The following is a 17,728-nucleotide window of genomic DNA, read 5'->3' on the forward strand; positions in this document are numbered from 1 at the left end:
TCGTAACTCAAATATTTTACCTCTGCGATCATATCGTAGAAACTTTTATTTTCTTATTACGATGATTCTCCACTTCACTCTGAAATTCTTTGAACTTTTCAAATGTTTCAGACTTGTGTTTCATCAAGTAGATATACCCATATCTGCTCAAATCATCTGTGAAGGTCAGAAAATAACGATACTTGCCGCGAGCCTTAACACTCATCGGACCGCATACATCAGTATGTATTATTTCCAATAAGTCCGTTGCTCGCTCCATTGTTCAGGAGAACGGGGTCTTAGTCATCTTTCCCATGAGGCATGGTTCGCAAGTATCAAGTGATTCCAAAAGTCCATCAGCATGGAGTTTCTTCATGCGCTTTACACCAATATTACCTAAACGGTAGTGCCACAAATAAGTTGCACTATCATTATTAACTTTGCATCTTTTGGTTTCAATATTATGAATATGTGTATCACTATGATCGAGATCCAACGAACCATTTTCATTGGGTGTGTAACCATATAAGGTTTTATTCATGTAAACAGAACAACAATTTGTTCTCTTACTTAAATGAATAACCGTATTGCAATAAACATGATCAAATCATATTTATGCTCAACGCAAACACCAAATAAAATTTATTTAGGTTCAACACTAATCCCGAAAGTATAGGGAGTGTGCGATGATGATCATATCAATCTTGGAACTACTTCCAACACACATCGTCACCTCACCCTTAACTAGTCTCTGTTCATTCTGCAACTCCCGATTCAAGCTACTAATCTTAGCAACTGAACTAGTACCAAATACTGAGGGGTTGCTATGAACACTAGTAAAGTACACATCAATAACATGTATATCAAATATACCTTTGTTTACTTTGGCATCCTTTCTTATCCGCCAAATACTTGGGTAGTTCCGCTTCCAGTGACTAGTCCCTTTGCAGTAGAAGCACTTAGTCTCAGGCTTAGGACCAGACTTGAGCTTCTTCACTTGAGCAGCAACTTGCTTGCCGTTCTTCTTGAAGTTCCTCTTCTTCCTTTTGCCCTTTTCTTGAAACTAGTGGTCTCGTCAACCATCAACACTTGATGTTTTTCTTGATTTCTACCTTCGTCGATTTCAGCATCACGAAGAGCTTGGGAATTGTTTTCGTTATCCCTTGCATATTATAGTTCATCACGAAGTATTACTAACTTGGTGATGGTGACTCACTACACCATGACAAAAATTAAGGGGTCACCTTATCTGCTGGGAAAACCAGCCAGTGGAGGCAAAAGAACTGCCGGGAATGCCTTTTGCCGGCATATACAAACTGCCCTTGAAAGTCCTGTCGGGAAATACCATTCCCGGCAGTTACAAGGAACATCAGCGGTTCCACTGACCTACATTGCTAAAACTTTTGCCGGCAATTAGAACTATTCCTGGCACATAGATTTTTCCTGGCAGATTGACAATACACGACGGTTAGAACAATTCCCAACAGTGAATGTGCCCTTAATTAAGTACACTGCCAACGCACAAATTACCTATGAATTCAACCTGTCATTTCACTCCACTAGATTTTGTACCATAATATAGAATACAATGTAAACACGGAACAACACACATGTCATGTAACTAAAGTTGCATCATAATATATATCTCAAAAATACATCATGTCTGCATACATATGTATAAATTTGTAGGTTCGCGAGTCTAGTACTGCATCACAGCATACATACAGGTTCACAAGTCCAGTACTACATCACAGCCAAAAGGACAACAAACCAACATGTATACATATATACATTTCTAGGTTCATGTCTCCAGTATAATATCACTAAATATAACATCTAGTTTCAGTTAGAAACTGATTCCATCCTAGAGTGCTACTTCATGAGAAGATATTAAAATCCAAAACCGAGTTAGATTCTACAAATAGGTCCTTTTAGCTCGCAAAACACACATCTAAAAACTTGTGGGTGCAAGAGCAGACCTGAAAAAAGAAGCAAACCAATTACGACATCTCACAAGTATTTAATAAAAGCACAACCTACTCACTAGACTCCATCGCTTCAACCAGATAAAAGATTGCAGAACAAATACCAGGTTATAAGGCCTAGTTATCTCAAATGTGGCTTTTACATTAACATGCATTTAATTGTTTGAGATATAAGGCCTAGTTATCTCAAATGTAATTGCTTAATATTTATTTACAGGAATGAAAACACATACACCCATTACTAAAAGATGGTCCACTTAGATGCACTAATGTAAAGGAATGAGCATTACGCAATGGAGATGGAGAAAAGTGACACAGATTACCTTCTGTGCATCTGAGAAAATGGAAAATGTGGCGAGAAAGTGGATTCTACGCAGGCAAAGCAATGCAAGAAAACTCTGCACTACAGAAGATCTCAAACCATGCCACAGAACTACTCAAATGATTCCTCTATTGTCTATGCACTGATTTACCAAATAAAGAAGCTTTGCATTGTTCACGGTCCAAACCATAGTTCACGCAAATGCTATGATACGAATGCTCAACCTAGATGATAATAGAATTTTAATAAAACAACAGAGTTGAAGCAATTAGCTAAGCTCCGCGAAATCTTAGCTAATAGATTTGTCTGCATGCAGTAATAGAAATTTAAGAACAACAGAGTTGAAGCGATTAGCTAAGCTCTCGCTGAAGATTTTGTCACATGGATGGAACTCTCAAGTTCAGTTTGACTTGTGATATATATACTGGTGAAATTTCAACATCCCAAGAGACAAAAGGAAGGTTCAGGTCACAGTACAGTATGCAAGGTTAACTTTTCCACATGGCATTCATTCTCATACCTACAAAGGGTAGTGGTTTATATATAAACTTAACAGAAAAGGTTAAAAGTTTGAAACACTTGCTCATATATCATATCTCCAAGAAGGTCAAAAAAGCATCCAACATGTAGCAAAATTACCAATTAGCCATGGCATGTTTACATATGGAAATATTTTCGTCCCGCACATAATACATATAAACTACATATTCTCTGAATATCAAATAAATATATTGAAAATCCCCAGTGACGGCAACAAGACTAATAAATGTACAACAACACTAGTAGAATTTTAAAGACACACCCTTTAAGGACTTATTCTTTAAAGCAATACAGTGGGAAAAAAGAACCTTTACTCTGCAGTAATTTAAGAAACAATATCTTTTATATCTAAATAGCTAGCCCCCACTAACATATTTCTCTCAACATGCAAGCATGCCACATCATCAACCAACATGCATGGCAACAGGCCCACCACAACATGCATTCATGCACATGAAAATGTCCACCTCAACATGCAAGCATATATTAGATATTTTACAATACATTAATCAAACACAATAAAGCATATGAATTTGCAATTTTAGTTTTCGTAGTATTACTATTCAAGTTCCATAGAAATCACATATCATCGAAATGTATTGCAAATATTCCCGCAACAACGTGCGGGGTATCGTCTAGTTTAACAACATAGCTTATAGATGTTGCAGAAAGCAACACATCCTAATTTAAGTTTCCAAACTATTCTTAAAGACCAAAACAGGAAAGAGTAGAAACTAGCCACTCTGAAATAAAAATTACCAAGGAGCAATGGAGCATACAGAACGCAGAAGCTTTCTGACCCAAAAGGATTTGCCAGGAGCATGAGCAAAACATGCGCTAACTACCTGGGGTGTTCCATACTGACAAACAACATAAAGTTTCGGTATGTTACACATCAAAGCATGAAGTTCCATTTTTTTTGCATCTTGTATATGGAACTATAAATGAACGACTGCCAGCATCGTTGTTACTTTCAGTTTGGCATTTTTCAACCATTTTTTAGAGAGAGAAAGTACTATAATATGTATTGATTAGAGCACCAATAGATGTATGTCTTAATCCTAACGAGGTGCCAAGATACTAGATAGTATCTACTCATTAAAGAGCCAATAAAAATTAAGAACAAAGATGATAGTTTTACTCAACAAACTCACTATTTTCCTTTCATAGCGAGCCAAGGAAGCACTCTCTTGATGGTGAACCCCGATCACATCCGCTTCTGCTCCCTGCAAGCACAAGTTTCTTTCCATTCCTTTTTGCACCACATCCCAACCATAATTCACGATGCATCTGGACAACTTTGGACCCATCAAGGTTTTCTCTACAAAGATCATAGTGCTAAGTATAAGTTTGTTAGGAGAAAAGGTGAATTTATGGCACATAGTATTCTGGTTAATTTGTTCACCCGCAGGTAAATTTTAGGAGAAAAGGCTAGCTATGCAATGAAAGAAGCAAGACTTCTCAGTATCTCACAAACACGCCAGGGCACAAAATGTGTTATTAAGTATAACTAAAGAACAACATTTGAGAGCAAAATCTTTATGCTAGCTGACTCAAACTCAATTGATACGATGTCATCTAGCCACATCGGCATTTGCCAGTAGCTGCTTCTAGTCAGAGCAAATTACTTGAGCGATCCATTATTGCACAACCAAGAAAAGTAGACCCACAAAAGCACATGTTCTGTCACTTCTATTGGCTCCCTGTATATGCAGAATTGCAAACAAAATATCTGAAGAACAACTAGAATGATTATTTGTTTTAAGGCAATGACGCCAGAATAAAAAGGGCTTTTTGCACTGCAGAAATTGTAAACAGGACATTTAATTTGATTGATTAAGATATGGCTGCGGTGGGGATTTGGTTTTAAAGGGAATGGGAGGCTAAAACAGAGCATATTTAGTATATAGTTATAATGCAGATAAACTCCCACAATAAACTTTATCTGGACCATACATACAGTTACTATTCGCAAGAAGCAGAACAGAGGAACGAAAAGGAGTAAAGGGATCCAGCAGCGTACAGAGTACAGATGCCATGGTGTAGTGTTTTTCAAGTGCTCAAGTATGCTTACCCAATGTCCATACTCCAATGATACTTGGCTCCCAGATGCCATGCTCCCCAACAGCAAGCAACCAATCAACACAACACCTCAACAGCAGCACAAGGAGAAGCAACTCAACAATCCTGGTGGTGTCCTACGACGACGAGGCAGGCAGGTGGGCGGTGGATGCAGGTTGCGAGGACGGGGTGGCTGGATCTGACTCATGTAGGAGGAGGAGGGCACGCCACGACGGCTCGTCGGAGACGAGTGGTCGTCGCTGGCTGTGGAGGGAAAGGGGCGTCGCCGGCTGGGGAGAGGCCGGAGCTCATGGAGGCAGGCACAGTGGGAGGGAGGAGAGGTGGGGAGCGACGGGTAGAGAAGGTAGGGCAGCGACCAGGCGCTCTCCCTCCAGATCCAGATCGGAGGAGAGGAGGAGCGACGAGAGAGACGGGGCGGCGCGGTACTGGACGAAGGGGATGGGGGCGACAGCACTGGGCGGTCGCGTGGGTGGGGGATCCAAGGCGACGGCACTGGGCGGCGGTGGTGCGCGGCGATGGGGATCGATGTTGACTTGGTGAGTGCGGCGCTGAGGGAAGAGGTGGGGACTGGATGTGGGGAAACAAATCAGGGCTGCGTCCGGCCGTGCGCTTCCAGTGACTTCTATCTTTTCGCTTCTCCGCGGCTGCCTCGCGCGCTTTTTTGGTCCGAATTTTTTATTCCCCACCACCGTGCATACCGGCAGTGCATCCGCCCTCGTTTACTTTTCAGGGCAGATGGACTGACCCTAAAGACGCCGGCAGATGGACTGACCCTTGTGAGTTCATTATTGGCGGCACATAGCACGCCCTATAAATTTTTTCCCGGCAGCTAAAGCTTTGCCGGCAGTATAGGTGACCCAAATTCTTAACTTTTCCCGACAGTTGATTGCCCTTAAAGTTTTTTGTGGTGTAGTGACTGGAGAATTCTGTCAATCACTATCTTATCTGGAAGATTAACTCCCACTTGATTCAAGCGATTGTAGTACCCAGACAATCTGAGCACATGCTCACTGCTTGAGCTATTCTCCTCAATCTTTTAGCTATAGAACTTGTTGGAGACTTCATATCTCTCAACTCGGGTATTTGCTTGAAATATTAACTTCAACTCCTGGAACATCTCATATGGTCCATGACGTTCAAAACGTCTTTGAAGTCCCGAATCTCAGCCGTTAAGCATGGTGAACTAAACTATCAAGTAGTCATCATACTGAGCTTTTGTCAAAACGTTCATAACGTCTGCATCTGCTCCTTTAATAGTTCTGTCACCTAGCGGTGCATCAAGGACATAATTCTTCCGTGCAGCAATGAGGATAATCCTCAGATCACGGATACAATCCGCATCATTGCTACTAACATCTTTCAACATAGTTTTTCTCTAGGAACATATCAAAATAAACATAGGGAAGCAACAACGCGAGCTATTGATCTACAACATAGATATGATAATACTACCAGGACTAAGTTCATGATAAATTTAACTTCAATTTAATCATATTACTTAAGAACTCCCACTTAGATAGACATCCCTCTAATCCTCTAAGTGATCACGTGATCCATATCAACTAAACCATGTCCGATCATCACGTGAGAGGGAGTAGTTTCAATGGTGAACATCACTATGTTGATCCTATCTACTATATGATTCACGCTCGACCTTTCGGTCTCCGTGTTCCGAGGCCATATCTGTTATATGCTAGGCTCGTCAAGTTTAACCTGAGTATTCCGCGTGTGCAACTGTTTTGCACCCGTTGTATTTGAACGTAGAGCCTATCACACCCGATCATCACGTGTTGTCTCAGCACGAAGAACTTTCGCAACGGTGCATACTCAGGGAGAACACTTGTACCTTGATAATTTAGTGAGAGATCATCTTATAATGCTACCGTCAATCAAAGTAGGATAAGATGCATAAAAGATAAACATCACATGCAATCAATATATGTGACATGATATGGCCATGATCATCTTGCGCCTTTGATCATCATCTCCAAAGTACCGTCATGATCTCTATCGTCACCGGCATGACACCATGATCTCCATCATCTTGATCTATATCAATGTGTCGTCACATGGTCGTCTCGCCAACTATTGCTCTTGCAACTATTGCTATGCATAGCAATAAAGTAAAGCAATTATTTGGCACTTACATCTTATGCAATAAAGAGACAACCATAAGGCTTATGTCAGTTGCCGATAACTTCAACAAAACATGATCATCTTATACAACAACTTATATCTCATCACGTCTTGACCATATCACATCACAACATGCCCTGCAAAAACATGTTAGACGTCTTCTACTTTGTTGTTGCAAGTTTTACGTGGCTGCTACAGGCTTAGCAAGAACCGTTCTTACCTACGCATCAAAACCACAACGATAGTTTGTCAAGTTGATGCTGTTTTAACCTTCGGAAGGACCGGGCGTAGCCACACTCGGTTCAACTAAAGTTGGAGAAACAGACACCCGCCAGCCACCTGTGTGCAAAGCATGTCGGTAGAACCAGTCTCGCGTAAGCGTACGCGTAATGTCGGCCCGGGCCGCTTCATCCAACAATACCGCCGAACCAAAGTATGACATGCTGGTAAGCAGTATGACTTATATCGCCCACAAATCACTTGTGTTCTACTCGTGCATATAACATCAACGCATAAAACCAGGCTCGGATGCCACTGTTGGGGAACGTAATAATTTCAAAAAAATTCCTACGCACACGCAAGATCATGGTGATGCATAGCAACGAGAGGGGAGAGTGTTGTCCATGTACCCTCGTAGACCGAAAGCGGAAGCGTTAGCACAACGCGGTTGATGTAGTCGTACGTCTTCACGATGCGACCGATCAAGTACCGAACGCACAGAACCTCCGAGTTCAGCACACGTTCAGCCCGATGACGTCCCTCGAACTCCGATCCAGCCGAGTGTTGAGGGAGAGTTTCGTCAGCACGACGACGTGGTGATGATGTTGATGTTCTACCGACGCAGGGCTTCGCCTAAGCACCGCTACAGTATTATCGAGGTGGACTATGGTGGAGGGGGGGCACCGCACACGGCTAAAAGATCAACTTGATCAATTGTTGTGTCTTTGGGGTGCCCCCCTGCCCCCGTATATAAAGGAGCAAGGGAGGAGGAGGCCGGCCTTAGGAGGGGGCGCGCCAAGTGTGGAGTCCTACTAGGACTCCCTAGTCCTAGTAGGATTCCACCTCCCATATGGAATAGGAAAAGAGGAAGGGCAAAGGAGAAGGAAGGAAGGGGGCGCCCCCCTTCCCTAGTCCAATTCGGACCAGATCAAGGGGAGGGGTGCGGCCACCCTTGAGGCCCTTTTCCTTCTTTCCCGTATGGCCCAATAAGGCCCAATACGTATTCCCGTAACTCTCCGGTACTCCGAAAAATACCCGAATCACTCGAAACCTTTCCGATATCCGAATGTAGTCGTCCAATATATCGATCTTTACGTCTCGACCATTTCGAGACTCGTCGTCATGTCCCCGATCTCATCCAGGACTCCGAACTCCTTCGGTACATCAAAACTCATAAACTCATAATATAGCTGTCATCGAAACTTTAAGCGTGCGGACCCTACGGGTTCGAGAACTATGTAGACATGACCGAGACACGTCTTCGGTCAATAACCAATAGCGGAACCTGGATGCTCATATTGGCTCCTACATATTCTATGAAGATCTTTATCGATCAGACCGCATAACAACATACGTTGTTCCCTTTGTCATCGGTATATTACTTGCCCGAGATTCGATCGTCGGTATCCAATACCTAGTTCAATCTCGTCACCGGCAAGTCTCTTTACTCGTTCCGTAATACATCATCTCACAACTAACACATTAGTTGCAATGCTTGCAAGGCTTATGTGATGTGCATTACCGAGAGGGCCCAGAGATACCTCTCCGACAATCGGAGTGACAAATCCTAATCTCGAAATACGCCAACCCAACATGTACCTTTGGAGACACCTGTAGAGCTCCTTTATAATCACCCAGTTACGTTGTGATGTTTGGTAGCACACAAAGTGTTCCTCCGGCAAACGGGAGTTGCATAATCTCATAGTCATAGGAACATGTATAAGTCATGAAGAAAGCAATAGCAACATACTAAACGATCGGGTGCTAAGCTAACGGAATGGGTCAAGTCAATCACATCATTCTCCTAATGATGTGATCCCATTAATCAAATAACAACTCTTTGTCCATGGTTAGGAAACATAACCATCTTTGATCAACGAGCTAGTCAAGTAGAGGCATACTAGTGACACTCTGTTTGTCTATGTATTCACACATGTATTATGTTTCCGGTTAATACATTTCTAGGATGAATAATAAACATTTATCATGATATAAGGAAATAAATAATAACTTTATTATTGCCTCTAGGGCATATTTCCTTCACTCCTCGCTCCACCAGGAGTTCGCCATGTCCGACCTCGGGCCACTGCATCATTTTCTTGGCATTAATGTCACCTCCACCACCACTGGCCTCTTTTTGTCACAGGAACAGTATGCCTTGGAGATACTCGATAGAGCAGGGATGCTAAACTGCAAACCCATACCCACTCCAGTGGACACACATGCAAAACTTCCACCAGATGCCGGCCCACTATTCCATGATCCTTCGCTGTATAGAAGTCTCGCCGGTGCACTACAGTACATCACTCTCACACGCCCTGACCTCTCCTACGGAGTTCAGCAGTGTTGTCTCTTCATGCACGCTCCACGCGACTCGCACTTTCAGCTACTCAAACGCATCCTGCGCTACCTCCGTGGCACCACACATCTCGGTCTACAGTTCCACCGGTCTGCCTCCACCGAGCTCGTCGCGGACTCCGACGCCGACTGGGCAGGGTGCCCTGACACACGCCGCTCCACTTCGGGGTATTGCATGTTCCTCCGCGGCAACCTTGTGTCGTGGTCATCGAAGCGGCAACACACCATCTCACGTTCTAGCGCGGAGGCCGAGTACCGCGCCGTCGCACATGCCGTCGCCGAAGCCGTCTGGTTGCGACAACTCCTTGGCGAGCTTCATCAACCACTGGCGCGTGCCACTGTTGTCTATTGCGACAACGTGAGTGCGATGTACATGTCCACTAACCCTGTCCAGCACCAGCGTACGAAACACGTGGAGATCGACTTGCACTTCGTCCGGGAGCATGTGTCGCTCGGCGAGGTGCGCGTCCTCCATGTCCCCACGAGCTCTCAGTTCGCCGACGTCTTCACCAAAGGGCTGCCGACGACCATCTTCCTCGACTTCTGGTCCAACCTCAACGTTTGGGAGCCCCACGTTTCGGCTACGGGGGGCTGTTGGAAGTCTACTACACGCACAACAGCAGAGGGCCAACGGCCTTGACCTGTTCTCTCCGTCAGTTCAGCAGGGGCGTGCACATCGTGGGCACGCCCACCTCGCATGCACGACATGCTTGGCCACGGCCATTGTACACGTTCTCTCCCTCGCCCCCTTGTACCTCTGCATGTATAAATACCCCTGTGATATGTGAATACAAGGGAGCGATGAGTTCAGTCATTCAACTGAGAGGAGGTATCTCGCCGGTGAAGCCATTACTGGACAGGTCCAGTATCCTAAGGAACGTTAGATTCCCGAGGGACGGTGAAATCGGGCCCGACAATACTAGGTTGGCAAGGTTCAGCTCGGTGGGTCGCCCCAGGTGCTTCGGGTCAATGCAGACGATGCCCTCCGACTTGCAAACGGGGACGGTGCAGACGACGCCCTCTCAATTGCAAACGGGGATGCCGGTGTGCCAAGATCTCAAAGCTTGACTCGAGTCGTTGGTGATAGCCCGCTTGAAATCTAGTAGCGAGATCACGTCCGTGCTATTATCATGGACTGTCGTCATTGAAGAGGAACAGTGGATGCTGCCGACTCCACAAGAAACGAGCAGCAATGACAGTAACGTAAGGATATGGCCGAGCCTCGCCGGTTGACTGGCACATGTAAGAAGGCCTCCCTGATCTGCACGTGTTAAGAGTAAATGATCAGCAAGGACAGTAGCCATTAGAGGATGCCGCCGACTTCAAAAGTGGTGTGAGGAAAGAGTTTGCTGGCAGCAATGACAAAACCGACGGCAAGGCAAAAAATGGATGTTTGGAACTAAAACCACGACCCTTATTTTGGATCGGAAGAAGTACTGTACTCACTAGTAATGAGATCAATGAAAGATGGTAGCACGGATTATATTCAATCGGTTCCGATGGCGATCGCATAACAAGATAGAAGTCTAGGGAGCCTGTCCTTCACATTGTCATACCGGTTGTGACTTTGAGCATGTACTTTTATTTTTATTTTTCACTCCATTTACGAGCTGTAATACTTTATGACTCTATGGTACTTTGAATATTTTTAATAAGATGGTTGCATGCATTGTCATGATGCAGAAGCCGGAGGCACGCCTTCATTTTAAAAAAAACTAGTAATGAGGAGAACAGAATACGTATGGCACCGTTGCTCGGCCGGATCGCACGAAACGGCGGCCTGCTTCCTTCCATGGTTTTGCTGACGGCCGGGTGGTGAGGTGTGCCCGTATGAGTTGGAACGCTGGATGCTCATCTGGCTGAGGCCCCAGGTATTTAAAAACCCTCTTACAGCGTCATCACGTCCACACACTTGCGTCTGAATTTTCTGCAATTTTTCTGACGGCCTTATCTGAAGCCTGCCCACCACGGGAGCAAAGACCTCAAGTCCGCCAACCTTGTCAGTGACTGTTCCAGTCGTGAATAAATCTCTACTCCTAATGTCTGAGTTGATGAATAGCATCCACGGTTTATTTCGTCCCACCAATTTCGTCCGTTTTATTTCACTGTTTTTTTTCCGTCTCCCTTCCCACCACACCGTTTCCCATGCAGGCACCCAAAAAAACCCCACCCCCGCACAAAAAACGCTCCTCTCGATCCCATCTCCGATCTTCCTGCCGCCGACTCTTCGTAGCCACCGCCCAGGTACGAACTCGTTCATTGCCGACGCCGCCGTCCGAGGGGAGACGCCGCCGCCGTATCTCCAGGGTAGGGCGGCTTGAATCCCTGTCGCCGGGATTGCACCCGCCGAACTCCGGGCCATGGCGATATCCAGCAGGCCATGGCGGCGATCAGCGCCGGGACAGGACCAGGAGGCCGCTGGCGTCTCCCTGATCCGTGACCCCGACGCCATGGAGCTGCTCGTCAAGGTCCGACCCCTTCCCTTCCCGTCCCTAGCGTCAAGGTCTTCGATTCCCTTCCCTGATGCGATTTGATTTGATTCCATTCCTCTTCCTCACGCACGCACGCAGGCACGCGCGGGTCCAGCAGCAGGAAGGGCAGAAAGGAGGACCGAGGTCGTCGGTGCGCGTAAGGGACGTAGCTGCCCGGACCTACTTCGCCCTCGATGAAGAGGAGACTGCGGGCCAGAGCTCTTGGTCTCCCAGGGCCGCCGAGCGCAAGGAGCTATTGCCATGGCACCTCCTCGCTCGCCCTCGGTGCGGCAGCGTGTATATGGAATTGTGCCCTGGTGGGGGCTCCGAGGGAGGAAACCGACGAGCACAAGGCACTACTGCCATAGCGTCCGGAGGGAGGCATGACGCCCAGGGCTACAGGGAATCCGCCGACGACATATGTGGCTTCTCCTACGCCTGATGTTGCTGTCCTTGCAGCGGCGGCAACGGATCTGAGTCCCACCCGTTGGGATCGAACGACAGATGGCGTGAGGCAGCCGGATGCGAGTCCCACTCCCAATCCGAGGGCTCGATCTTCTCGATTCCTGGCTGCGGCGGGTGTGGAACTCCGAAGTGACGGTGAACTCGCCGGCGTCGCACTGCCCTCACAGAAGCGCCATCAGGTCTGCAAGCTCTGGTCGCTCGTCTTGATATCATCCATGTAATCATATCTCACTTCATTGTGCAATCTTGTTTCTGATTCCTGGAGCTTGGACATCCGAAATTCTTTGTTTTGGAAGCATATTTTTTCAGATTGTTTCATCTTAGTTTACTGACAACGAAATTGTTAACCCTTCTTAATCTTTGGTTGGACCAACTAATTCACAAGCTTTTAGGTCAGATTTTTCACGAGTACTCACTTAGGCTATAGTTTTTCCTTTTCTTTTCTTTAACTCCCAGAAAAACAACAGTGTGCATTGCATCATATTAACCACTTGATATTACAGTGATCAATATATAGGAATTTGAACGCAAGAAACAACTAATAAGGTTGCTGAAAGGGTTAGGATTTGTACTTAAGGTTTTTTTCTTGCTTAGCAGTTCAGTCTATTGAATTAAATAGTTGCCTATCTCTTCTATTATAATTGGATTTTTGCAAAGATCTTTTCAGACGAAGAGATCACGGGCTTATTGGCTTAAGCAAATGATCAAATCCTTGGGCACTGATAAAAATTACTGATGTGTGTGTGTGCGGTGGCAGCTGGCATGTGAGTTTGCACCGACACATCTAAACACATTTTTATTAACTATTACTCTCGAAATAGGCTTTCGCGCCGCTTTATAAATAAAGCAACGGTCCATACAATCCAAGTTCAACCGCACTCAACATACAACGGCTGGGGCCATAGCACAATCAAGCCCAAGAAAGCATAAAAGAAATAGAAAGAAAAGCCACCTAGTGGCGTCCGCATAACGGCACTACGAGGAGGATAGTCGACGCGCCGAAGCCAGAAGCGCATCCATCATCAATCCAAGTCGGTCACGATCACGCTGCCTCGAGAGCGGGTGCCAGTGCTGCAGGAAAGCAAGGAATTTGAAGAGGGGGTCAGACGCCTTCCCGGGGAAAACCTTCTCTATCACCATCTTATTCCTAGTTATTAATTATTACTGATCGGGGCAATACTGTTTTCTTAACAACTCGTTTGTTGTGCATGCACACTAAATATGTTTGACACAACTGATGTTAAATCGTTAGAGTATTCACGCTCCCGTTGCGACGCACGGGTGATTACCATATGAGTGTGATACAGTAGATTTCAAATTTTGTGCAGTTGCATCAGCTACGACTTGTAAGGTATAAACTTTGGGACTGTATAGAGAAAAAAAAGTGTTTTTCCGGCACCACACACTCAAATCATTATATTGCTAATGCAAGTGAACAATCAGCATTTCTTATTGAGCCATGCTAATGTTTCTCTTTGTTTAATTGCGTACTCCTTTTGTTTACTTCTTCAGAAAGCACTTCGCTCTGTTGCACACAATAGTTATTTCTGCACCAATTTGTCTGAAGATATAAAGTTTGAACCAGCCATTAGCTTACATTTGGCCAGTTCATCTTTCAGGAGAATATGCATCTTACTTAGTTCGAGGTGAAATTTTGTTTGTCACGTCAGGAATAAAAAAATATATGGTGCCTCCGTATCTTTATATAAAGTCCTTACTATATATGTTGCTCCCTTCCATTGAATTGGATGTAACATTGTGTACACTTAATGTCGAGACTAATGTCTATCGCCAATTTCAGTATAGTCGAAACATATTGATGGCACTAAAAATGTTTCTGCTTTTGCAGGTCTGACCTGACTCTTCTCTGTACTTATGTAATTGGTTTATTTCTTGATAGGGTGGTACTCTCTGAATTTCTTGATGAGCGTTCCCGTTGCTGCACCGCATTGTGGCCGAGTCCTCTTCTTGGCCATGCCAGTGACATGAGCATGATGGTGTATACCGGCTTCCCAGACATGTGTCTGTCGAGGCCGCACCGGGTATAGCTACTCTCCCTCTTTAACCAACAGCAAGAACATTCTGTTTATGATGCGTATATGAAATCAATCAATGTTGCAACTCACACAGGTTTGTGGAGGTGATGGCACGAGTACTTACCAGGATGCTTGGAGATGCGTTGGCATATGTCCAGGTAATGAAATTGTTGGGAGTGATTGCTCAGCACATATCTGGCTAGACTAAATAATTCAGATGGATTGAAATTTTTTGTTGGTAACGAGTTACACACATCTGTAATGCAGAACAACCTGGTCCATGCATGGGGTCTGACTTGAATATTTCAGGAGATGACTAGATGTAAATTTGACTTTCAGATTATACATCTGTGAATTGCGCAGAATCATATAGAGCAGATGGGCATCGTTGACACGTAGTGCATGAGTGCATGACACATTGCGCAATTAAGATGCTCTTAGGCCAGCTAAGTAACATAAGACAACTTTTGTATGAAGATCGACTGTTCGGTTTCATTCTGACAGTTTAGAAGCTTTTGTTTGGCGTTTCTCTCAGCCGAATAATAGAGAAAAGGAGACTTACGCAGGGTATACTTTCGCTCTCTAACAATAATTAAATTTTGTACTACCTAGAAAACTCGTTAGATGTTTTTACTGCTTGATCTCACATCATATTTACGTGCTAAGAAATAAGTTGTAACTGAAACATTTTTTTTTACAATCTGTAACATGAGTAATTTATTTGACATACATATATATATATATATATCGGAAAAGCTAAATTCCTGCCGGCAGGAATGTACGATTCGGGCCTCGTCCGATTAGCATTTGCGATTCATCCAGGCGCGCTCCACTCCGCGAGAAAAAGACACAGCGGCCAGGACGGGATTCGAACCCCCAACCTCCTGCATGTGCACCACCACAGTAACCAACTCACCTAGACTTTGTTGTTGTCAAATTTGCCCAGACTGTGAATGTGTAGCGTAGTGGCTCTTTGTTCAAGATTAAATGTGAACGACCTGCTAACTTGATGGCGAATTTAGTGAGAAGAATTCGGATACTATGGAATTGACTACCGTGAATTTTCTCTCTGGATTGGATCTGTCATTTATTTGGGTGCTAGATCTATTGGCACACCCTGGTTACATTTTTAGTCCAAAAAAAAATGACGCTGAATATGGGATTTGAACACACACCAAGCAGCTAATGTGAAACACACACTAACCACCTCAGCTAGACTATTTGTTGTGCAAAATAATGCACATCATACTTTTTGGCCATTCTCTGTTGATTCCTTTTTCTTTTTTCTTTGAGGAGTTGATCAAATATCCCGATAATTTTTCTGTGAATAGAATGATAACTCACACATTTAAAGACCCGATAACTTATTTACCCCTGTCCTGATAACTTTGGCGGCCGAAGGGGAGGGGGGAGTTGACGAGCTTTTATGTGAATAGCATGGTACTCACACATCGCAGACCTGATAACTTATGCACCCTATCCTGGTAACTTTGGCAGTAAGGAGGGGGGGGGGGGGGGGGGGTTGATGAAATATCCCCTCGATAGCTTTTGTGTCAATAGCATGGTAACTCACACATCGTAGTCCTGTTAGCTTATGTACAAATATCGTGGTAGCTTTTTTGATCCAAAAAAACTAGTGTAAACATACCTTCGATAACTTTTTTGTATGAATAGCATGGTAACTCCACATCGTAGACCTGATAGTTTATGTACAAATATCGTGGTAGCTTTTTTAACCCAAAAAAACTAATGTAAACATACCTTCGATAACTTTTTGTATGAATAGCATGGTAACTCACATATCGCAGACCTGATAACTTATGTACCCTATCCTTGTAACTTTGGCAACGAGGTGGGGGGTGGGGGGAGTTGATGAAGTATCCCCTCGATAGCTTTTGTGTCAATAGCATGGTAACTCACACATCGTAGCCTGATAATTTATGTACCCCGGTCCTAATAACTTTGGCGATGGGGGTGGTGGGGCCGGGGGGGGGGGGGGGTTGATAAAACATCACCTCGATAACTTTTGTGTGAATAACATGGTAACTCACACATCCCGGACCTGATAACTTATGTACCTGGCCCTGATAAAAATTCATAGAGGAGCCCCTCTATACATTCACACGTATAGTACATCATCATTTATGCAGTGGAAATTTTTTGAGGAAAATACATTTCTTTTTGTCATCTGACAATGGTGAGAAAGAGTTTTAAAAGATTTTGTTTTCAAGTATTGAACAATATTTGTAGGTTGGTGTAATGGTTGTTGGTATTGGCATTTGGTGTGTCCTTGCTACCCGACGCAGGTTTGAATCCCATATAGGACACTTTTTTTCTTCTCAATTTGTGTTTTTTATTATTTTCAAACTAATCGATCGGGGGAGAAAGGGGGAACCGGGAGCCATTGAAGTGGATCGCGCAGATCCGTCGCTAAAATCCTGCCATACGTTGATAAATTACGTACTGCATGCGTGATAACTTACGTAGTTCAGCGTGGTAACTTTTGACCTGAAAAAAAAAGTTGTCGAAACATACCAACATGGGATCTAGTTTCGAATCTCTCGTCGCGACGATTTTTTTATGTGAAAACAATTTTCGAATCCGCCCGACGGTTTAACCTACAAATCATTTTGAGGTTTGTTTTTTGAAGGAATATTTGCTGACATCATCAAATTTGTTGGTATATGCATGCATGTTCAAAAATGAGGTGCTCAGTGGCGCCTCATGCTGGGTCGCATGCATACCTCAGCCTCACTTTCCTCTTGCATTCACCAGATCAAAGCTAGTACGGGTCGTTCGCATCTCTTCTTAAAATCAGTACGTCTGGTAGTTAGTCGCGTCCTCTATATATACAATATATATATATATATATATATATATATATATATATTGTATACGCGGAATATATTACAAGATCCATCATATAACTGAAACAGCATCAAGGCTCTTTGAAGTCATAATATCCAGCTTCACCTTCAAATGTCGATGTTCTACCATAAATGTGAAATATATTTCAAGGCCCATAATAAAACTGAAAGATCATCAAGGGTTTTACAGGTCATGGTGGCCGGGTTTTGCTGGCGTTGTGGTCCATGCATACCAATTCTTTGACTCAGTGCCACCGTGCAGTGATGT

The 17,728-nt window shown here is 44.2% G+C and overlaps 1 protein-coding gene and 1 pseudogene across 1 annotated transcript; one reads left to right on the plus strand and one right to left on the minus strand.

Annotated features, from left to right (window-relative positions):
• LOC147966847 (uncharacterized) overlaps positions 1–11,983 on the minus strand; it is a 47,858-nt pseudogene extending 35,875 nt beyond the window's left edge.
• A 220-nt stretch (positions 11,984–12,203) lies between these two features.
• Positions 12,204–15,238, plus strand: LOC147966850 (uncharacterized). The gene is made up of 4 exons (XM_087527400.1): positions 12,204–12,736; positions 14,458–14,599; positions 14,688–14,751; positions 14,861–15,238. The coding sequence occupies exons 1-4, from the start codon at positions 12,615–12,617 to the stop codon at positions 14,911–14,913; spliced, it is 381 nt and encodes a 126-aa protein (XP_087383526.1). The 5' UTR covers positions 12,204–12,614; the 3' UTR covers positions 14,914–15,238.
• Positions 15,239–17,728: the final 2,490 nt, after the last annotated feature.

The sequence above is a fragment of the Triticum urartu genome, chromosome 6A, assembly GCF_056163025.1.
Source record: "Triticum urartu cultivar PI428250 chromosome 6A, HENAU_Tu73, whole genome shotgun sequence".
NCBI lineage: Eukaryota > Viridiplantae > Streptophyta > Magnoliopsida > Poales > Poaceae > Triticum > Triticum urartu.